At 59.6% G+C, this 21,110-nt stretch overlaps 2 protein-coding genes across 8 annotated transcripts; one reads left to right on the top strand and one right to left on the bottom strand.

The window, feature by feature from the left end:
* Window positions 1-392: 392 nt before the first annotated feature.
* Window positions 393-13,056, bottom strand: NOC2L (NOC2 like nucleolar associated transcriptional repressor). 2 transcript variants are annotated; one of them, XM_039248403.1, is made up of 19 exons: window positions 13,000-13,056; window positions 12,696-12,848; window positions 11,311-11,485; window positions 11,100-11,222; window positions 10,288-10,408; window positions 10,111-10,201; window positions 9,408-9,486; window positions 9,169-9,279; window positions 8,652-8,765; window positions 7,729-7,917; window positions 7,302-7,441; window positions 6,354-6,465; window positions 4,696-4,809; window positions 4,235-4,336; window positions 2,778-2,921; window positions 2,541-2,654; window positions 1,453-1,588; window positions 983-1,078; window positions 393-674 (listed from the first exon to the last, which is right to left on the bottom strand). In XM_039248403.1, the coding sequence occupies exons 1-19, from the start codon at window positions 13,023-13,025 to the stop codon at window positions 568-570; spliced, it is 2,247 nt and encodes a 748-aa protein (XP_039104334.1). In that variant the 5' UTR covers window positions 13,026-13,056; the 3' UTR covers window positions 393-567. The 2 variants fall into 2 exon arrangements, with proteins under 2 accessions (XP_039104334.1, XP_039104336.1); XM_039248405.1 differs by having other exon boundaries at window positions 10,288-10,405.
* Window positions 13,057-13,846: 790 nt separating this feature from the next.
* Window positions 13,847-20,258, top strand: KLHL17 (kelch like family member 17). Of its 6 annotated transcripts, none has more exons than XM_039248438.1 (13): window positions 13,847-14,058; window positions 15,596-15,855; window positions 15,942-16,063; window positions 16,187-16,408; window positions 16,860-16,976; window positions 17,174-17,387; window positions 17,706-17,850; window positions 17,935-18,102; window positions 18,288-18,404; window positions 18,525-18,613; window positions 18,718-18,791; window positions 18,988-19,169; window positions 19,367-20,258. In XM_039248438.1, the coding sequence occupies exons 1-13, from the start codon at window positions 13,919-13,921 to the stop codon at window positions 19,593-19,595; spliced, it is 2,079 nt and encodes a 692-aa protein (XP_039104369.1). In that variant the 5' UTR covers window positions 13,847-13,918; the 3' UTR covers window positions 19,596-20,258. The 6 variants fall into 6 exon arrangements, with proteins under 6 accessions (XP_039104369.1, XP_039104367.1, XP_039104370.1 ...); XM_039248436.1 differs by having other exon boundaries at window positions 16,791-16,976; XM_039248437.1 differs by lacking the exon at window positions 13,847-14,058 and adding an exon at window positions 14,415-14,712 and having other exon boundaries at window positions 16,791-16,976.
* Window positions 20,259-21,110: the final 852 nt, after the last annotated feature.

Here is a 21,110-nt window from a genome sequence, read left to right as displayed (position 1 = left end):
GCTGACTTCAGAGGAAGAGTTTCTGAGACTTTCTGGGAGTAGAGCCAGGTGCAGACAGCCTGGGGACTCAAACCTGAGCCCAGGCACGGGGACTCGGTATCCTGGGTACCTGCAGACAAACCAAAGAATGACAAAGGAGACAGAGAAGGCACATCATGCCACACTGGCCTTGGCCACGCCTGCTGGCGCTCTCTGGAACTGGGACGGCTTTCTGCGAGGTGTTCAGCATCCTGCCACTGGGTGAGAGGTCAGGGCAGAGACCGCTCCAGATCAGCTTCCCTCACGGGGCTGATGTTTCTAATCCAGCACTGCGGCGTGCGGCGGTAGGCAGGCTCCACGGCGCTGGTTTCCATCCCCACAGCCGCCATTCCAGGGATCTGCACAGGGCTTGGTACTTTCTGGTCTTTCGTGTTGTAAAAATAAAGCCCGGTCCACCATCTACTGCCCTCCCCCCACTGCACGGGCCCTGGCCTTAGGGCTCAGCACTGGCCACGACATAAGCCCGGCTGCCTGGTGAGGCGGGAACGCTGCACGGCAGGCCCCGCGGGCCCCCCGGGCTCGCAGCCCTCAGTCCTCGTCAGAGAGCTGTAGGTCCTGCAACTCATCGTCCGGTCCCTGGGCCAGCTGCCACAGCTCCCCGAGGTCCGGCCCCGCCTCTGTGTCTGGGCCTCCATCTGCAGGGAGAGACCGAGGCTACATAAATTCTGCTTTATCAGGAAGAAGCCAGCCTTGGAGATTACTCATCACTAATTAATCACAGCCCTAATTAACTTATTGGTGCCACTGTTACTGGCTGCCAGAGCCAGCAGGAACACAGCAGCTGGTGTGGCAGCCCCACGGAGGGGTGTGGGCCCAGCCAGAGCCACCCTCCCCCTCAGTGGCCCCACCCACCCACCCACTCACACCCATGACAGCCTTGGGCTCCTGAACAGATAGGCCCAAAGGGCCACAGCACCACCCCCCACTCCCAGGAACCACTTACCCTTTGAATTGCTGATTCCCTCCTGGCTGCTGGGGCTGCCATCCTCCTCCTCCTCCTCCTCCACCCTCTGCCGAGCCCTCGGGGACCCAGGCATCCCTGGGGACCAAGGAGAAGAGCCCATGGGAGTGGGCCCACCAGCAAATACATACTGGGGACAGCTAATGTAAGAGTGTGGGCCGGGCTCACAGCCCCACACCCACCCAGCCCGCCCTCAGGCCCTGTTTGTACAGGTGGATTCAGAAGTGCCCAGCAAGCAGTAGGGGTGAGGGAATAAGGTCTTGGGACACGGGTTCCAATGCCAGGAGGTGCTCACCTCCAAGCAAGCAGAGTGGTGGGAGAAGGGGCACAGCAAACACGAACAGCAAGGTAGAAGCAGGCACCCTCTTCGGATTACATGCGGTGTCTCAGGAAGCCTTCCAGGTCACCCACCCCTTCCCCACAGGCAGCTCAGGCTGAGTCCAGGCCCCTACCTCTCGCTGAGAAGTCCATGGTACTATCTTCCTCATCACTGTCCAGATCAAAGAGGTCCTTAAATTCCACTCTGTCTTCATTCTTACTGTCCCCCACCTTCCGCCGCTTTATCTCTGGGAAATTCAAGTCTTCTAGCTGGAAGGACCCAAAACCAGACCAGGTGAGGGTGGCCAAGTGGCCATGGGAGAGCCCACCTGGCCTAACCCCCAACCTCCGTCTCAGCCCTGGGACCCACGCTCTGCCTCAAGGCTTAGCTCTCAGCCACAGCTGGGTCACATCACGCACCTTGCAGCAAGAGCCATGACGACAGCTACTGTCCTTCCCTCGCATTCCCAAAAAAAGACTTTACCCAAACCCTATGTCACTTTTCCATTTCCCTTCAAGCCTCGCCTCCCAACCGGTCCTCTACACAGACTCTGCTTGGCCCTTTTCTAGCCAACTCGGTCAGCATCACTGCGTAGGGCTCCTGGACAGCCACCCTGCCAGGCAGGTGAGGAGGCCCCAGCCACACACACTGCCATCAAATGCTTAGTCGCATCCACTGGCTGGAGGCCCAGCTTTAGCCCCCTACCCCTACTTTTGTGTCTCCACGTCTTTAGTCGTCACTCGCAGGGCAGACTGCAGACCCAGGACAGGGACACAGTCCTAGGCATGCCACCCAGCACAAAGCTGTCCCCTCAAGTCACACCATGCCACACCCACTGCCAGGCACAGCTCCTCCTGCCCCTCCCTGTCTGCCCTCCTGGTGTCCACAGGCTGCCCAGAGAAACAAGGTCAGTCGAGCCACTTATTCCCCCGAAGTCCCCAGACAGTCAGGCTGGAGAAAGGGCAGTGACCTCCTCCTGGGGGTCATGAGAGAAGCCGCCTGATCACCCAGTTCTGCATGACGTCTGCCCCTTCAGAGCAGCCATAGGACAGGCCCCAACCATCCTGGTGACATCGTCCCTGAGACTATTCCCTCCCACAAGCCCCCTCCTCACTCTGGTCTTAAAGTTACAGCCAGGTTTCTAGATCCCTGTCTCAGAATGAACCAGTTGGTCATGTCCACAACCCCTCCAAACCCCCCCTCCCACCCCCGCAGACATACCCGCTCTTTGCCACTGATCTCCAGCTGGATCTCTCGCTCTCTCAGCTTCCGCCACTGGCTATAGTACGTGGTGAGAGGTGTCCCCTCTTCTCGGGTCTGCTTCTCCCAGGTATCCTATGGGGAGAGGTTCAGGCTCGCCTGAACCTGGGGAAACCTCCAAAGCCCAGCACGACACTGACTGGTGTCTTCAGGCAGTGCTGCCCACCCCACCCGCCCAGGCACCAGCTCCCAACTGACCACTGCACGTCGGTCAGCCACACCGAAGGAGGCCCTCTGGCGGCGGCTGCAGATGTACTCAGCATTCTCCTGCACCTTCTCTAGCAGCTGGCGCAGCTGCCGGCAGTAATTGGCCACCTTGCACTCCCGGAGGAAGGATTTCAACTGCAGAAGGAAGTGGGGGCGGCATGGGGCTCAGCCTAGGTCCAGGCAGAGAGCTACTCTGCACCCCATGATCTGCCTGGGCCACGCATGACCACAGGGAGGTGATGGGGGAGCAGGAAACACGGGTTCATGTGTCTCACAGCCCTAGCACACACGGTTGGGGAACAGACCCCAAATGTACACAGCAGTTATGCCGGTATGGGGGGGGGGCCTGCATGACCCCCGGTGCCTGGGCCCTGTGGGGGCTGGGGAGCAGACGGCCCACCCTACGGGCCAGGCTGAAGAACAGGCGGCAGCAGTGGGGCAGCATGGGTCCACCCTCCAGATCAAATCCCACCCTCAGCCTGTCTCTGTGAGTAAAGTTGTACCAATGCACATCCGCACTCCTTATGCGCTACTGTGGATTTTTTGTACTTCAAGAAGCGACCTGAGTAGTTGTGAGAAACCACAAGACTACAAAGCTTAAAATAGCATTTAGGCTTTCGGTTGACTGACCCCTGTTCTAGACCAAGATTCCTGGGACCTGGAGTCCAGAAACAAAGCCTTGCAGACACAGCCACATGCGTCTGGATGGGCCTCTGAGTCAGGGGCAATTCTGGTGAGGGCAGCCCACCCACCCCTACTCACCAAGCAGGCCTACAACTCGGTGGGGGGGGAGGGCGTTGCTGATTCTGCCCACCAGAGCCAGACAGGGACAGGACTTGGCCCTTCCCGTGAAAGGCACCTGCCTCCTTGAGATGGGAAACATCTGGGCTGAGAGCAAACGGACCTCTCGCGGGCCCAGAAGGGACTTCTGAGAGAAAGAACTCCAACCCCACCCTTCTATCACCTGAAGGAGAGCGGAGGCAGGGTCGTTGGTAAGGCTGACAGGGACTTCCTCCTGTCCCAAAACTACATCCAGGACCACCTGGGAAAGTGTACAGTCGGGAGACCAGCCTGACCCAGGGCTGGGGGGCCGGGGCCAGCCTGCTCCACCGGGACTCTTCCTGGGAGAGAATGCTTGGCCGGTCTGGTCCCTGGGCTGTGGCAGACCTGGGAAGGAGCAGGTGAGTCCCAGGGTCCCTGTTAACTTGCCTGAGCCAGCCCCACTCCTCAGGGCTCCTCGCCCCTATGTTCGTCTTACCTATGTTGAGGCAGTGCCAACATCAAACCCCTTAGCAAGTTAGGCTCTGCTACGGACCCTGTGCGGCCCTCCTTCTGGCCGGCCCCTGTGTAAATGGGAAGCTGGGCCCGTAGAGACAGCCTAGTCTGCTGTAAAGCACACCACCAAGGGACCTGGGAAAGGAAGGGGGAGCCGGACAGCTGGCGCACACCTGCAGGACGGCGGGAAGTGCCAGTTCGGGGAACGCGATGCTGTGGGCTTGGCTGTGCAGATACCCCAGGATGAGGTCATACAGCTGCTCCACCAGACCGTCCTGAGGCGGCAGAGAAGAAAGGAGAAAGTCAGGGGAGATGGGAACTCAGCCGCCTTCCAGCGCAAGCCGATGTGTCAGCTTACCATCCGGGGTGGAAATCGGAGGCTACGACTCCACGGCCTCTCCAGAAGCCACATCCAGGCTCAATATGGCTGAGGCCAAGGAGGACCACCTCCCCACCGAGAGACCCATGAAGGGCCCACACAAACTCCGGAGAGCAGCAAGCCCCCTTCTGTCCACACTAATCTGACTCTAGTCACCCTGTACCCTGACCTCGGTGCCCTGGAACATTCTGCTATGACCCCACCCAAGGCATTCCCCTGACCCCCTCCATGGGGAGGCCTAGAGGCCAGCCTTACTCGGTATGCCTTCTCCTGCAGGTTGACCTTGGAGAGCTTCAGGATCACAGTGAAGTTGATGGGCTTAGAGCTCATGCGCCCCGGTCTCCTGTTGAAGTCAACCTGCTGGAAAACCTGTCCCAAAGGCCGCATCAGCTCGGCCTGCTGTGCCTTATGCCCCACTGCACCCCATTCCCCATCTGTACCCTGGGTCCTTAGAGACCCATCTTAAAACCAGGGAGAGGAAGCTACATGCAGTGCCAGTCCTGTGGACCCACAGACCCCCTGCCTTCTAAAGCTATGGCCTCCAAGAAAATGACTTCGTTGCAGAGTGGGATTCTGACCAATGGGGGCAGGACCAGGAGCACACCCATGCATGCGGCTTCTGACCCTCTGCTAAAACTAGACCAAGAAGCCCTAAGAACCGGTGTCTGGAAACAAAAGAAAGGTCTTTTTGTGTACAGGGTCACTGACACTGCAACGTCCTTACCCAGGATGACACCCTCAAGGCCTGGTCCCAACCCCAAGGCTGCATGCCAGGGGTGATATGCCAATGGACAGAGGGACTCAGCAAGGGCCTCATCCTCCATGGAGACCACAGGCCGTGCACATCAGTCTCTACCTCTCAGGGAAGCCCTCCCTGGGTCCGCAGGCTGCGAGCTGCCCTGGGGCAGCAGAGCGGGAGCCGTGCCTGGCCCCTCCTCATCACCCTTGCACAGGGGTGATCCAGAAGGTTGTCCTGAGGGGGATGGGTGGCCAATGCTGAAGATACCAGAACAGAGGATGCTGCTTCACAGCTGAGCTCAGCACAGCTCCAGATAAACAGCGCATGACTGTGATAGTAACAAAGGGTTTCCTTAGGGGAGTACTGCCCTTTCTCTAGCCTGGCTCAGCCTGAGGGGCTCAACACCCCTTCCCACCCACCCAGGGAGGCAAGGGCAAAAACTCCCCAGAGGCAAAGAGCTTTCCTTCTGCCTCTGTGACTTATTTTCTCTGGAAAGCACAGGCCTGCACCCATGGGTGTAAAAAGGACATGCCAGGAGAGCTGTGGCACGCGGATGCAAGGATCAGTACAAGGGCTGTGCAAAGATCAAACACGAAATTAGAAAACACTCCAGGGGCTCCCGTCTCTCCCCTACTTTAGTAAACACGTGCAGACCTGAGCCCAGGTCTGCGCTGAGACACGAATCTGGCCCATCCAGCAGGTGGCACTAAGGGCCTCTCTCGTAGAGAGAGACGAAGTCCTAAGTATACAGCGGGTTGGGGCCTAACCCCAGATGTGCAAGTATGTGCGCATACACGCACGCACACGGAGGAACGTGCAGAAAGGAACGCAGCTTTGGAATCAGATCTAGGCTTCCAGCCCAGCTCTCCTGCTCACTGGGAGAGACCTGACAGACCCAAGCGTGTCCTAAAACCAGCACCCTCAGGCCAGCCCTGCAAAGCAGCTGTCCCTGTCCTCACTGCCACTCGCCTGCCGGCACACACCCCAGCTTGGGCAGGTAGCAAGGTGCTGCACAGAACAACGTCCTCACAAAATCTGCCCTACAAATGAGAAAACTGGCACTCAGGAGGGTTATCCTGTATCTCAGGATATGCAGTCCATGCACAGCAAGGAGCGCCTCCGAGCAGAGCACGGAGGCATCATGTCACCCATCCTGCCGCAGGCGCCCCCTTACCTCCAGTACGAAGGGCAGCACTGGGATGAAGGTGCCAGTGCTCTCCGAGAGCAGCGTCAAAGCACGCACACAGTGCATGCGCAGGGGATAGAAGCGGGCAGTGGGAACCAGCCTGGGCACACAGAAAGGCAGGAGTGAGCAGAGAGCCAGGCTCCCTGTGACCCATTCCCACCCATGGGGCTCGAACCTCAGAAAGGGCCCCTTTTAGTCACTTCTGTCAGGCTCAGTGGCCACACCTGTCCTATCTGATTCCTCCAGGCAGAATAGGCCAGAACAAAAGCCCATGACTGAAATCCCAGTCTTAAGGACCTGCCTCCTCACTCAATTACCAGGGGGAGGAAACACCCCATACAGCTTTTAACTTAATTTCACTTTAACGCAGGAGGGTCACTCAAGAATTGCCTTCTTCCCTGCTCCCTGTTTTCAAGGCTTTCCCTACAGGAGCACAGGGGCGCCCCCTCCTGGCTGACAAAGGTAGCCACCTGGCCACATGCAGCTTCTCCATTCTCCGCCCCCAGAAACCAAAGCTCAACGGTACAAGGGAAACGTGCCATGTTGTACCAGACCTGGTGTCCAAGAACCCCATGGTAAGACACCCAAACTCCCTTCAGACTGCACTAAGTCCCTTCTACCCAGCATCCACCAGAGTGCACAACTCTGGGGCATCCTCCCATGCTGGTCTCTGGGCCACAGGTGGTGCCACCCCAGCCCTTCCCCTCAGGCACTGCCAAGCAACAGACCCCAGGGCCCGGGGATGGCTCCTACCCTTGGAGAGGTAGCTCCTCCTGACCCTCCAGGATGCCTCCCTGTGTAACCCTGACCTCCAAACTAGCCTCCCATCACCCTGTCCAAATATAGTCTATATAACCCTGACCCCCACAACAGCCCCTGTAACCCCAGCCCTGGCCTCCTTTGGGCCTCAGGGTGCCCTGCCCATCCCTGACTCACTTGATGCAGCCAATTACCACTTGGGAGAGGGGGTAGATCAAGGGCTGGAGGGCTTCGCTGGGGTGCACAGTGCTGAGGGCGCGACACCACAGGTAGAGACAGTGCATGAACTGCCAGTTGTACACTGACTGGTATGTCTCCTGGACACAGAGTGAAGTCCATTTCCAGGTCAGCCCAGGGGTCCCAGAATGGTCCAGCCCTCCCTCCCCCACCATGTTCACAGGGTCCCTGCCAGCAGCAGCAGTGACCACATACCCAATCCCCTCACCACCCGCCCTCAGAGCTGCCCGTACCTTCCACCTATTCCCAAAGCCCCCACCAGCAAAGACCCTGACCCCACCCAGGCACTGGGTTGTCTCTCCCTAGAGGGGGAGGCTTCCAGGAGGCCCCAGGCGCCAACCTCCACCCCACAAGCCCAACCATGAACCTTTTTGCGTGTGGTCATGGCATTGCGCAGGTGGATGGCGAGCTGGCGAATGTAGAGGAAGGCATGCTGGTAGGCGATGCCAGTGTCCAGGGCAAGCAACTCGCTCAGGGTCCGCTGCATGAAGTTGATGAAGGGCAGGGTGCTGGGGGAGGTAAACTTGCAGTTCCTCACGTAGCTGATGTACATTTGCTGCCAGACAGATCCCAGTCAGAGCCACCTGAGCTCCCAGGGCCCTGTATAGCTTCACCCAGCTTCAAGCCACCGCCAGACACCTGGCCTTTCCCTCAGAGCTGCTGCCTCAGTGGGAACCACAGGATGGCCATGTCTGCTGCAGACCTCTCCCCCTACAAGGCGCTTGCTCCTTGGGGCCCCTGCTGCTTGGCCTCCACACGTGTATACCCACTGATCTCACGCACACAGTCTACAGGGCAGAGAACAGGAGACTTACAAGGAGGGTGGAGCACCAAGAAAACTGCAGCACAAATAACTGCAGAAAGATGCAAGGAGACCATGCAGGGACTGGGAAGGAGGGAGGCAGAAAAGCCCCAGCTACAGGCCAGGCCCATACAGGGGTTTCTAGAGGGTCGCCACGTAGGACACATCACCCCAGGCTTGCAGCCGGGCAGCAGGGTCCCTGTCCCTCTCCATACCTGATGTTCTCATCCTCTGAGGGGAGAGTTGTGCAGAGCAGTCTATGTGGACACCAGGGGACCAAGAACTCCCATGCCTGTCACTGTCCCCCACTTCCCAGGGAGGGAACTGCGATGATGGCCTGGGCCAGCCCCCAGAGCCACAGCGTCAGCAAGAGGAGCTGAACTGACCACACAGGCAGCCGCCCAGTCCTCAGGCCAAGACTGCCAACCAAGACCCTAGTGGACACAGACTCGGGGGCATCAGAGGCAGGAGCCGGGGGCCTACACTACCTTGAGGATAGGACTCAGGAAGACGTCCTTCTTATGCCGACAGACCCTGGCGAGGACCAGGAACGCCAGTACACGCAGTGTCTCCTCACCTGTGCTCCACAGGGTCACCATCCTCTGCAAAAGAAGAGAGAGCCAGGCCCAGCCAGAGGACCCTGTGGTCACTGCTAGGAGACAGACAGCCGTTCCCACAGCACCTCAGGACAGAACTACAATTACTCCTCAATGAAAAAGTAGCAAAAACACGAAAGATAATACAATGCTCTCCCCGAAGGCAGGACCATGAAAACACAGCTTTTCTGTCAGGCATGTACCCAGAAAGAAAAGCACGTCTCGCTATGGCTCTTGTCAGAAGGTGGCTGCCTTGCACAAGTGGGCCTGCGGCACTGAGGACAGAGAGCTGACTGAAACGGAGCCCTGCAGGAGGCAGATACCACCTCCACTCCGGCTAGGAGTGGGGCACGTTTGAGGGGCAGCCACGCGCACCTCCCACCGGTGACAGAGGGAGGGACCTGCACACCTTGAGCAGCACACGGCACTGCTTGGGGAAGGTCAGGTAGTACGGCACGGAACTGCTGACGTGCTGGAGCACAGCTGCCGCCACAGTCGCCTCCGTCACACAGGCCACCAGCTGGGGAGGCAGAAGAGGTCAGTGGGGCCTGAAACACACTCACATCTGGGAAACAAGGAAGGACTAGACCGCTGGATTCAGCCAGGCCTCGCGGGATACGGAAGGCCCTCTCCCCACCGGAACCGCACCTGTATGACTGAGCTCAGGTAGACCTTGACGTCCAGCCGGAGCTTCCCCCACAACGGGCTACTGGACGGCTGCAGCACCCTGCAAGAGACCAAACCACCCAATCTTGAGTGAACTCCCCCCACCCCCACCCCACACTGCACACTTCCTGCCAGAGCCCACCACGCTGCATGGTGACTGCTCTCCCAGTGCAGGGACCCCCTTCAAACAAGAGTCTGTGCCTGGCCAACGCCAGCACCACTGACGATACACGTGTTTAATGCCCACTCACTCAATGGCTATCCCCCTCCACCATCACCTGTCAGCTTCCTTGATGAGGTCCCTAACTACAGATATGCACACCATCCCCAGAGCAAACAGCAAAAGAATAGATGAAATATCCACTTAAAGACAAAAAAGAGAGTGAAAAAGGGGAGAATCCTGACCTAAGAAACCGGAAGTCCAAAGCCACCCACACACTCTGGGCCTCCTGAGAAATTCTGGGCACAGAATATACCTTTTCAGAAAGAAAAGAGAAAGGAAGAAGGACAATGTCACCCAAATGGCCCTGCCCAGTCTCTCCACGGAGCCTGGCAAAGGGCCTGGCTCTGTCTTTAACATCCCTCCGTGCTGGCTGGACTAGGGGGCGGGCCGCTAGACCACAAGGGTTCTGCCTTCCCCAGTGTGGGGTCCGGACCACACCCTCCTACCTCCCCTCCCCTTCACCTGCTGTTGTCCTTTGGGGCTTTCCCAAACAGCAGCTTCTGGAGACAGCCAAAGAGATCTCTAATGCAGAAGGTGACCAGAGCGTTGAACACTGCAATGAGAGGACCACAGGTACCACTCACAGGGCAGAAGACAGAACAGACAGCCTGTATTCCAGGTCCCCTCACCCCAGCTCACCAGCACTGTCTGTGACCTGAAGTTTGCTGGCTTCTGCACCTTCTTGGTCTCCTTGGGTGGTGACCACAGCAGCTCGGAATGCCTGCACAACTTCATGGAACAGCCTTGGAGTAAGGTGCTGCTAAATTAGGAATGAGAGGACCCAGAACATTGGGGGAGCAGTCAGCTGTGTTGGACAGAGCAACAGACTACCAGGGCCCCAGAAACCTGCTCTGTGACAGAAAGGCACCCCTTGCCCACATTCTGAGACACGGAGCAGAGATGGAGAGGAGGCAGTGTTATGGAGCCACGTGCATGGAACAAAAAACAAAATCAAAAAACACAACAAAAAACAGTCCAGAATCTTCCTGGAAGGGCAGGGAACCTGGCTTGGGGCTATACGGGAGAGGCTAAGGGTCCCAGATCTGGATGGTGGCCTGAGCCACGTGGTTTCTAGGATTCTCCCTTCTGTCTTTTCCTTTCTCTGCAGAAACCAACGTAAAATCCTTGGAAGAAGGGCTCTGGCTCCACTGACTGATAAAAGCAGACACTATGTCCTACCCACAACAGATCTCAGGAAACAGGGAGCCTGAAAGAGAAAGTGAGTGGAAGAGACCAAGAAGAGCCCCCAGAATCTCTGACTGAAGGGGAGGATGCAATCCTGGAGCCTCCTAGCATAAAGAACCATATGAGATTCTTCACATGAGGGTCTGGTGCTCAGAGAAGGGGCTCCTCCCATCTGCACAGACCCAGGTAACTGAAATGAGACAACAGCAGACTCCTAAAGTGGGGGGGGGGGGGTGTCCAGCTGCCCACACAATGCTACTTCTCACCACTGCTGCCTGCTTCCACCTCTCAACCATGGCTAGGGTCACAGGAACGGAATCCCTTTTCTTCCCCTTCAGTCCTCCGGGGACCTCATCCTCATCCTCATCTTCCTCCTCCATGCTTGCTTCCTGCACCAGACACAGAGAACCAGGCTGGAGCAGGATGTAGAGGCCATAAGTGCACCCCTGCCCCCATCAACTCTGCCTAAGCCCTCACTTCCAGCATGTCCGGCAGAGAGTGGAGCTGCTCCTCTTCGTCCTCAGTGCTGTCAGAATCACTAAAGTCCAACAAGCTCTGGTCGTTCTCCTGCAGGAACCTGTAGAACTCCGGGTCTTTGTCCTTCAGCCGAGAGAGCTGGTCCTTATGCTCAGATGCACGACCTTTACGCCGGCTGAGAAGGCAGGGGTCATCAAGTCCAATGGACAGGCATAGCCCACAGGGCTGGGGACTGGGGGATGTGGGGTAAGGCTTCCTGTCCTCCACACTATAAGCTTGCCAGCCTCCACAGAGAAACTACAGGGCTTGATCTGCTCTCTCTCCACAACAGCTACCCACAAGCAAGGTAGGGGGGTTTCCAGGAGTAAGTTTCCAGCAGATTCCTCTCTCCCCCAAACAGTACGCTCACATATCCAACTGCCTCAACACCTGCATTTCAAGCCCACATACAACACTGAACCTGTGGTTTCCCCCGAACTTGCTCTGCCAGCACTCTGCTCCACTTCAGTTGCTGGTAACGCTATCTTTACAGGTACTCAGGTGAAAAACAACCTCTATCTCTCGTACCCGGTATGTGATGTGCCATGAGATCTAATTAGCAAAAGCCCTTCAAAGCCCCTCAGGCCTCCTTTTTAAACCAGCACCAGCTCTCAATTCTCCCAATTACCACAGTGGTCTCTCCCTATCTCCATACCCACCACCTGCAGCCTCCAAGTGACCCTTTGTGTTGCGCGTCACGTCACATTACTTCACAGCTCAAAACGCTGAGGTAACTCCCCATTTTACTGGTGTGTCTTATAAACAGTCTACAAAATCTGACCTTATCGTCTCTCCCGGTTCTCCTCCTACTACTCTCCCCCTCACTCCTCCATACACACATCTGCGGAAGACCTGCCCCCACTTCAGGCGCTTTGCTGTTCCTGCTACACGAAACAGAAACAGCAAAACATTCTTCACGTCTGCGTGGCTTCCTCCCTCAGGTCTCTGTTCAATTACCACCTCCTCAAAGAGCCTTCTCCACTAAACAGAAACAGCTGTCCCCCAACATGCTCCCTGTTTCTCTAACCCCTTGTTTTTCCTGTTTGCCGCACTTATCTCTTCCAACATAACATAACATACGTCGTGATTCACCCAAGACTGAGCGAGCTCCCCTACACCAGAAAAGGACCTCTCTATTATTCACCAATGTAGGTTTGTCACAGAACAGGACCTCAGCAAACACTGGAAAAAAGAATGAATAAGGCGAAGGGCCTGAGGAAGGGGTCAGAGATCCTTAGGCCTCAGTCCTGAGGCCCCAGGAGTGGTCAACATCCACGTGACGGGTGGGCCAGGGCGGTGAAACGGGTTTGGATTTACAGACGTCCGGTGGGAAACGCTCCCCTCACCTGGACGAGGGGCTTCCTCCTGTCTCATCCAGGCTTCGGTAGGCTCCACACGCCGCCCGCGTCTCCGCTTCTGGGGCTCCTTCGGGCTCCGACTCCGATTCAGAATCAAAGCCCGAAGCCAAGAACTCGTCCACCGTCAGCTCCGCCAGGCGCCTGTGGGTTACGACATCCGAATCAAGGCTCCCTGCCAGCCCGGTGTGCCCCAGCCTTGCTGCGCCAGGAACGCGTACAGGCTCAAGGAGACTCCCTTTGAAATATAAGGATCCACTGGAAGGCCGAATCGATCCTCAGATTCTCAACTTACCGCTTGGTTCCCCGCACCACCGCCATTACTGCCAGCCCTCAACGTGCGCCCCACTTCCGGCCCCAGAATGCCGTGCGTTAACCGCACTTCCTCCAGGCGGGCCCCGCCCCCAGTACCGCCCCTCCGCGCCCCACCGGTGGCTCTAAGTTTCTCCAACCGTGGTTCCGGAGGCATCCAGGCGGGAGGGCGCATTCACATCTTGCTTGCTCCGGGCTCGATGGTAGGCGGGATTGGGGCTCATGGCGCAGGCCTGGTTCAGTCATGGGCCCCGCACACATCACCGAGTGCCGAGCTGTAGCTCTCGAAAATCGGGCAGGACTGCACAGGACGGATCCTGACCTGCTGCTCACAAAGCTGTGTCCTTCCTGGTGCTAAGAGACAGTAATGGCAGTGCCCGTCCGAGGGAAGATGAGGCCCGGGACCCGGAGCACCCTCGCCAGCGCTGCGCACAGCCTCCCTGGAGCTCCGTAGCACGTGCCTGTGAGAATGCCGCTGCGCCGCCGGCGGGCAGGATGCATCCAGATGGAAACACTTGATAGATAAGACTTCTATGCAACAAGCTTTCGCAAATCAATAATAAAAAGCCACTAACCTAGGAGGAAAAATGGTCCAGTTGAAAAGGCAATGCCTTGGGCGGGCAGTTCGCCCCCCCCCCAAAAAAAAAAAAAAGACACCCTGATGGACAAGCAAGTTTCATCTACATCAAATGAGGCTGAGAATGATGAGAGTTACTACACTGTCACCGGAGAGCCCACATCACGCGGGCTGGGAGGGGGTGGGGCAGGCAACGGACACGTCCCGGAGTTCGGCGAAATCTTCCTGAACGTGCTGCGCCTGTGCTGCCCCTCAGGGCGCGGCGACTCTGCCGGGGCCTTGCCTTTGAACACACGAGTCCCTAGTCCTCAGTGTGCGGCTGCGCATGGATGGCCACTTTCCCTTCGCCCCGTCCCGGGTACAGCGGGCACAAAGGCCCAGAGGCTGGAAGCTTGCCTTGCTTGGAGAAGAAAGGGGCCGGAGAGCCAGCTTACGCCCTCTCTCCCTCCAGCCACACACCGAAAGGCAAGGGTCTGTGGGCCTGGACAGCCGGGTCCCCCGGGCCAAGCTCCCCTGCCCCGCCCCGCCCAGTTCAAGGCCGGTACTGATAGGGGTTCATGCAGCGAACTCAGCAAAGGCCAGACGGGCAAAGCGGTCTGCCCAGGGTCACAAAGGGTCAGGGAGGATGAGGTCCCGGCTGCCTCGGGCCCCAGGGGGTCCGGGGTGTTCACAGGGGCGGGGCCTCTCGAAAGAACTGGCGGGGACGGATGGTGGTTGGGGAGGCTACTCCTCGGTAGGGGGCGGGCGGGGCCCAGGGGGCTTCCTGGTAGAGGAGGCAGGCCCAGACGCCCATACTTTGAGAGCATCAGAGTGCCTCGTTCAGTCCCTAAGGACGCGGACTGCACGGGAGGCGGGGCGGGCGGCACCGAGAAACAAAGGCTGCGGGCAGGCGGCGGGACCGGGGGACGCTGAGCGGGCCGCCGCCGCCTAGCAGCCCTCCAGCAGTCAGTGCGTCCGTTCATCCGTGCGTTCTCCGCGGATCGCGGCGGGTCCGGCAGCCGAGCCCATGCAGCCGCGCAGCGAGCGCCCGGCTGGCAGGACACAAAGCCCGGAGCACGGCAGCCCCGGGCCCGGTCCGGAGGCGCCGCCGCCGCCGCCGCCGCCGCCGCAGCCGCCGGCGTGAGTGGGCCGAGGGGCTGGGGACCGTAAGCCAGACCTGGGGCTGACCGGGTCCGGGAAGGAGACAAGGAGGGGCGCGCCGACCCTGGCAGGCTGCCCGGAGGAGGCGGGCTCGGCTCCCCCGCAGTCTCGGCGGGCCGGTGGAGGGTACAACTCTCCCTCCGTTTAGAGCGCACACGGCGACGTGGGACAGGACGTCCAGCGGTGGCTTCCTCCCGGAGGCTCTGTCCTCTCCCGCCGCCCTTGAATTCCGGCTGCGCTGTTTAGACTCAGGCGGCTTGTCTGCAGGATGGGTGGGGGGCGGGAGTGGGGTGGGGGAGAGGGGCGGGTGGAGCTCCGGAGGGTCAAGCGAGGTGAGGCCTGCTGGTGGGCATAGATAGGGGTCTTCTTCAGAGCTGTCATACAGCGTTAGCCAGGCTCACGTGCTGTGCGCCCAGCTGGTGCGGAGGACACGGACTCAAAGGGAGCAGGAAGGGTGGCCAGCCAGACAGAAGAGAACCCGGTCCCAAGGAGGGCAGAGGAAGCCTAGTTCTTAATGGGAGTCACGGGCAGAGGGGGTCCTGGCTCTGATGGGTACTCCTGGGCAGAGGGGAGTGGGGTGCCAGGAGGGATCCTGGCAGAGGAAGCTGTATAGGTCCGGCAGTCGATGTCAGGCGCGTGACTGAACCTCATGCCAGGCGCAGGTAAGGAGCAGTTTTGCTGGACTCCGAGGAGGCTCTCTGTATGTGAGGAAAGGCTAGGGGGGTGGTCCTTGATGGAAGCCAGGTACAGGCTGCTGGAGGGAGGGGTGGCCTCCTGGGTGTCCTGGCCCTGCCTAAGGTTTCAGGGGTGGGCGGACAGCTCCCAGCAGAGTGCACCCTGACCTGGCACTGCCCGTCTGCAGCCCAGAGGCAGAGCGTGCACGTCCTCGGCAGGCCCGGCCCACGGCCCCAATGGAGGGTGCAATGCAGCTGCTGAGCCGTGAGGGCCACACTGTGTCCCACAACTCCAAACGGCACTACCACGACGCCTTCGTGGCCATGAGCCGCATGAGGCAGCGTGGCCTCCTGTGTGACATCGTCCTGCACGTGGCGGCCAAGGAGATCCGAGCGCACAAGGTGGTGCTAGCCTCCTGCAGCCCCTACTTCCACGCCATGTTCACAAGCAAGTACCACCACGTCCAGTCTGGGCACTTGGGGGCTCCGCAGATCTCACAGGGCGGGGACCGGCCTGACCCGCTGTCCCCACAGATGAGATGAGTGAGAGCCGCCAGACGCATGTGACACTGCACGACATTGACCCTCAGGCCTTGGACCAACTGGTGCAGTTTGCGTACACTGCCGAGATCGTTGTGGGCGAAGGCAACGTGCAGGTGAGCTTGCCTCGTCTCACATCCGACATCCAGCATCTTCTTGTGCCTCTCCCTGTCCCTCAGTTCCTCACATCCCGTTTCTCTGTCCCTGCTCCCCTGGCTCTCTGTCATCTCACCCCACAGACTCTGCTCCCAGCCGCCAGCCTCCTGCAGCTGAATGGCGTCCGTGACGCCTGCTGCAAGTTCCTGCTGAGTCAGCTCGACCCCTCCAACTGTCTGGGCATCCGGGGCTTTGCTGACACACACTCGTGCGGTGACCTGCTCAAGGCAGCACACAGGTATGTGCTGCAGCACTTCGTGGATGTGGCCAAGACCGAAGAGTTCATGCTGTTGCCACTAAAGCAGGTAACGTGCCAGCTGGCGTACAGCCTCAACCCTGACCTGGGCCCTAGACCCTGGACCCCAGACCCAGTCCTTAGACCCCTGGCTCCCTTCATTTTGGCCCTTAAGACCTGGCCTTTGCCCCCCTACCAACTCTGACCCACATTCCAGCCTCACTACCCATCCCCTGCCCAAACCCCACAACCTCACCCTCGTTTTCTGGCCCACCCAAGCATTCAGCCTTTGACTTCTGATCCCATCCTGCCCTGACCACGTCCCTGCCTACAGTCCACGTCCCCAGGACTGCTCTGGGCCTCAGTCCCCGGGAACCAAAGCTGTGGCTCCTGACCTTGCTTGGCCCCTTCTCATAGGAACACTGGGCTCCCTATCGGACTCTCCCTCCCAGGCACCTTCAGGGCTCCATGGGCCCCCAAGACCCTCCCCAGATCTCAGGTCTGAGGGTCCCCACCCCCAGGTGCTGGAACTGGTCTCTAGCGACAGCCTGAACGTGCCTTCAGAGGAGGATGTCTACCGCGCCGTCCTGAGCTGGGTCAAGCATGATGTGGATGCTCGGAGGCAGCATGTCCCAAGGGTGAGGCCAGCGCCTGGGGGGCCCCAGTGTGCCCGCGAGGGGATACACTGAGGGCCTGGGCGCACCTGGGCTCTGCCGTGTCCAGAGACCCCTCACAGGAGTGATGCGAGCATCTTTCAGGAAGGGTCCACGGTGTCTGAGGGTGGTTCTCTTCACCGGGCCTGCCCCCTGACCATGGTACCCCTGTACACCCCCAGCTGATGAAGTGTGTGCGCCTGCCCCTGCTGAGCCGTGACTTCCTGCTGGGCCACGTGGATGCCGAGGGCCTGGTGAGGCACCACCCTGACTGCAAGGACCTGCTCATTGAGGCCCTCAAGTTCCACCTGCTGCCTGAGCAGAGAGGCGTTCTGGGCACCAGCCGTACACGGCCCCGGCGCTGTGAGGGCGCTGGTCCTGTGCTTTTTGCTGTGGGTATGCTCACCTGTCATGTCCCCTTGTGTCCAGGCCTCCCAAGTCACCTCCTTCTCCCCTCCCATCCCTGACCTGTGACTTCTATCCATAAGCCAGCACGAGCCTACCCCATGTTACATTGGTCACGTCCTGCAATCACCCCACACTTGCTCCTCTGTCAGCCTGCGGAGGACTGTGTGTGGTGTGACCCACTCGCCCATCCTCATCCCCACCTACCCTTGGAGACCCCATAACTCTTAACCTTGAGCTATGCTAAAGTCCCCCGGCCCATTGGCTCCCTGGGCCCCTTGTCCTGTCCCGTCACCTCCCCATCCCTAGGTGGTGGGAGCTTGTTCGCCATCCATGGGGACTGTGAAGCATACGACACACGCACTGACCGTTGGCACGTGGTGGCCTCCATGTCCACACGCCGGGCCCGGGTGGGCGTGGCAGCAGTTGGGAACCGGCTGTATGCCGTGGGTGGGTAAGTGTGGAGCCTGGTCTTGGGTTAGGGGCTCAGCATATACTCGCTGGGCCAGTCCTGACCGGCAATGGACCTCTCCCCTAGTTACGATGGGACTTCAGACCTGGCCACCGTAGAGTCATACGACCCTGTGACCAACACTTGGCAGCCTGAGGTGTCCATGGGCACAAGGCGCAGTTGCCTGGGTGTGGCCGCCCTGCACGGGCTCCTATATGCAGCTGGTGGCTACGATGGGGCCTCCTGCCTCAACAGGTAGTGGCCGGGTTCAGGGCCGGGTGGCATCTTGGGGTTGGTTTGGCTGTAGGTTTGGCTGCATCAGGATTGCAAAAGTTATGCCTAAGGGGAGCGAAGAGGGGTCCCACCTGACTCGAGTCACCAGGGTGCCCTGGGCCTCTTCGTCTGCACCAGCGCAGCTGCCCTTTTCTTTTCCTCTCAAGTTCTTCCCACCAGCCCAGGGGCTGGGCCCCCACGGACACTTGCCCAGGATCATTCAGGCAGCCAGCCAGTGGCCCATGCCCACCCAGAAGACCTGCTTGCTCCAGTGGGATTCGGGGGTCAGTCTCTGTGACTGCCCAGCATGGGATTTTAGTCATTCCATAGGGGAGGGCGGGTCCAGGAACCAGGGCAGCCTTTCTGCCACTGCTCAAGGTCAGTAGCAGACCTGGTGTCCACAGTGCTGAGCGCTACGATCCTCTGACGGGAACATGGACGTCCATCGCTGCCATGAGCACCCGGAGGCGATATGTGCGTGTGGCCATGCTTGGTGGGTGACCCGGACTGCTTTGTGTAGTTCCCACCCCCCCGGCCCCCCCTCCCCCGGGGCCCCACATATAGCAAGGACACCACGGGCATGTTGACTCTCTGCAGATGGGAACTTGTACGCTGTGGGTGGTTACGACAGCTCATCACACTTGGCAACGGTGGAGAAGTATGAGCCCCAGGTGCGCAACATCACGTTAATTCCAACCACGTTGATTTCCCTTGAGGCTATCACTCTGGTCACCCACATCACCCACAGGGTCAACCCTCCACATCCCATCCCTGTCCCACAGATAGCCTGCCCTGGAGTAGGGGTCTGCACTATGGAGAAGGGAGGCCGGTGGTGGGTCTGCCCCCAGCCGCTCTCCTCAACCACAGGTTAACACGTGGACCCCCGTGGCCTCCATGTTGAGCCGACGCAGCTCAGCGGGGGTGGCCGTGCTGGAGGGGGCCCTCTACGTGGCTGGCGGCAATGACGGCACTAGCTGCCTCAACTCTGTGGAGAGATACAGCCCTAAGGCGGGTGCCTGGGAGAGCGTAGCACCCATGAACATCCGAAGGTGCGCCCGCCCCTCCCCCCCACACGGGGGTCATCACCACCACCTACCAGAGCCGGGCAGATGGGTCTTAAGGCCTCACCCCTGTGGCACACCCAGCCCCTCCCACCCGTACCCCCCAGCCCTCTCCAGGGCCCCGCCCCAGGGGCTCTCCCCCACTCCCCCAGTCCCCAGGCTTACCATCCCCGCCGCGCCCCTAGGAGCACCCACGACCTGGTGGCCATGGACGGCTGGCTGTACGCGGTGGGAGGCAACGATGGCAGCTCCAGCCTCAACTCCATTGAGAAGTACAACCCCAGGACCAACAAGTGGGTGGCCGCGTCCTGCATGTTCACGCGGCGCAGCAGCGTGGGCGCCGCGGTGCTCGAGCTGCTCAGCTTCCCGCCGCCCTCCTCCCCCACGCTGTCAGTGTCGTCCACCAGCCTCTGAGCCGCCGCGGATCGCACAGACCCGGCCCGCGGCCTCCCACATGCCTTAAGCCCCGAGGGGCGGCCCCAGCGCCTCGAGTGTCGGGGGCGGGGTGCTCGGCCCCCACCGGGAAAGTCCTGCCCCGTCTGTCCTGTCTCTGCGTCGAGGCTGCCCGTTTCCATGTTCGGTCCTCAGTGTTTGTTTATGTGGGTACCGTTTATTTACTTCACGGTTTGTTTATTTATTCATTATTTATTGATCGAGGAGCAGTGCAGCACCTACCAGTTTACACGTTTCCCCTCGAAGTGTCCTGTGTCTCTGGGACCAAGCTGCCTTCTCCCGTGTCCTCCCACCCCACTGGCGGCACCAGGGGGAGATGCATCAGGGGTGAACTCAAACTCTGCAGACCTGAACGGACTGAGGGGCAGATGCAGAGCAACAGGCCAGGGTTAGTGGGGTGGGGGCTTTCTGAGCAGGTGCAGACCCTTCCAGCCTGGGCTTTGCACACCACCCCTACCTTGCCCAGCCAGGCACACTCCCAAGGAAGGCGTGAAGCAAGCGGGCTTCCTTCTCGTGGGCATGGTGTCTTTTCTGGATCCTGCACTGAGCTGAGCACAAGCGTGCCATAGACCCCACACAGCAATATGAGCCAACTTGAACAATAAACATGTTTCCTGGGCTCTGTGGGCTTGTGGCTGACTGTACATCTCTACCCTTTGGGGTCCTGCTTGGAATGACCAGGAGGGCCCGGGGACAGGTGTGCAGCTGGGCAAGGCTCTGCACTGGCAGCTGAGGGCTGTGAGGCAGCATTATCACATCCAGGCGGGACAGGGCTGCGATGTTGTGGACGAGCACCCAACCAGGAGCGTGGTTTGCTGTCAGCACGGTCCCATTTCGTCCCCGGCTCTGGAGAGGGGGGTGGGCGTACACGGCGTGCACTGCCTCACCACGATGGTCCTGGGTGCACCCAGGAGGTTTGTGGCCTACTTCCTGGACACTGGCCAGGGATGGAGAGGTTGGGGGAGGGTCCTGGCTTCCCCTTCCCCTAAAGTTGCAAACTCCTGTTTCAGCAGCTGAGAGTAAGCACACACTCCCTTAGTCAGTGGTGACTCAGACAGTGGCCTTTAGGTGGAAGCAGGATGTGTGCTCTCGGTGGGGAGGGATCGCGTGGGGAGGGGGGTACCCTTGGGCTCACAGAGCTCCAGCCCCAAGCGACCACGGCCGGAGTGCTGGCAGGCCACATGCTCATAAACCAGGCCTTTAAGGCAACTCCTGTACGGACGAGACAGAGATGGGTGCTCTTGGCTGGACCCCAGGAGAAGACTCTTCCCCCAACCCTACCCCGACTCCAGCCTAGCCTGTGTGTGTGGAGGATCCAGGTCGGAGAGCCGGAAGGCTTGGGCCCAGGTAAGGGCTGGGTCCCTCCCAGAAAGGCTCCACCCTCATCCCCGCCCTTAGGTATAGGGCAAGGCTTCCCAGAGCCCCGCCTGGGGGCGGGACCTGAGGCTCAGTACAGAAGGACACAGACCTGTTTCA

Source organism: Hyaena hyaena, unplaced genomic scaffold (assembly GCF_003009895.1).
Source record: "Hyaena hyaena isolate Hyena2069 unplaced genomic scaffold, ASM300989v1 scaffold_308, whole genome shotgun sequence".
NCBI classification, from domain to species: domain Eukaryota; kingdom Metazoa; phylum Chordata; class Mammalia; order Carnivora; family Hyaenidae; genus Hyaena; species Hyaena hyaena.
This window is presented reverse-complemented; position numbering and strand designations above follow the sequence as displayed.

Excerpts from the sequence above, each read along its gene's own strand:
- NOC2L (XM_039248403.1), bottom strand. The coding sequence starts at position 13,025 with ATGGCGGTGGTGCGGGGAACCAAGCG. Across the intron at positions 8,766-9,168 it reads AGTGCCGTGTGCTGCTCAAG|AGGATGGTGACCCTGTGGAG; the intron begins GTGTGCAGGTCC and ends CTTCTTTTGCAG. Across the intron at positions 7,442-7,728 it reads CCATGACCACACGCAAAAAG|GAGACATACCAGTCAGTGTA; the intron begins GTTCATGGTTGG and ends CTCTGTGTCCAG.
- KLHL17 (XM_039248436.1), top strand. The coding sequence starts at position 13,919 with ATGGATGGCCACTTTCCCTTCGCCCCGTCCCGGGTACAGCGGGCACAA. Across the intron at positions 17,388-17,705 it reads TCCTGTGCTTTTTGCTGTGG|GTGGTGGGAGCTTGTTCGCC; the intron begins GTATGCTCACCT and ends CCCCATCCCTAG. Across the intron at positions 18,614-18,717 it reads TGTGCGTGTGGCCATGCTTG|ATGGGAACTTGTACGCTGTG; the intron begins GTGGGTGACCCG and ends GACTCTCTGCAG.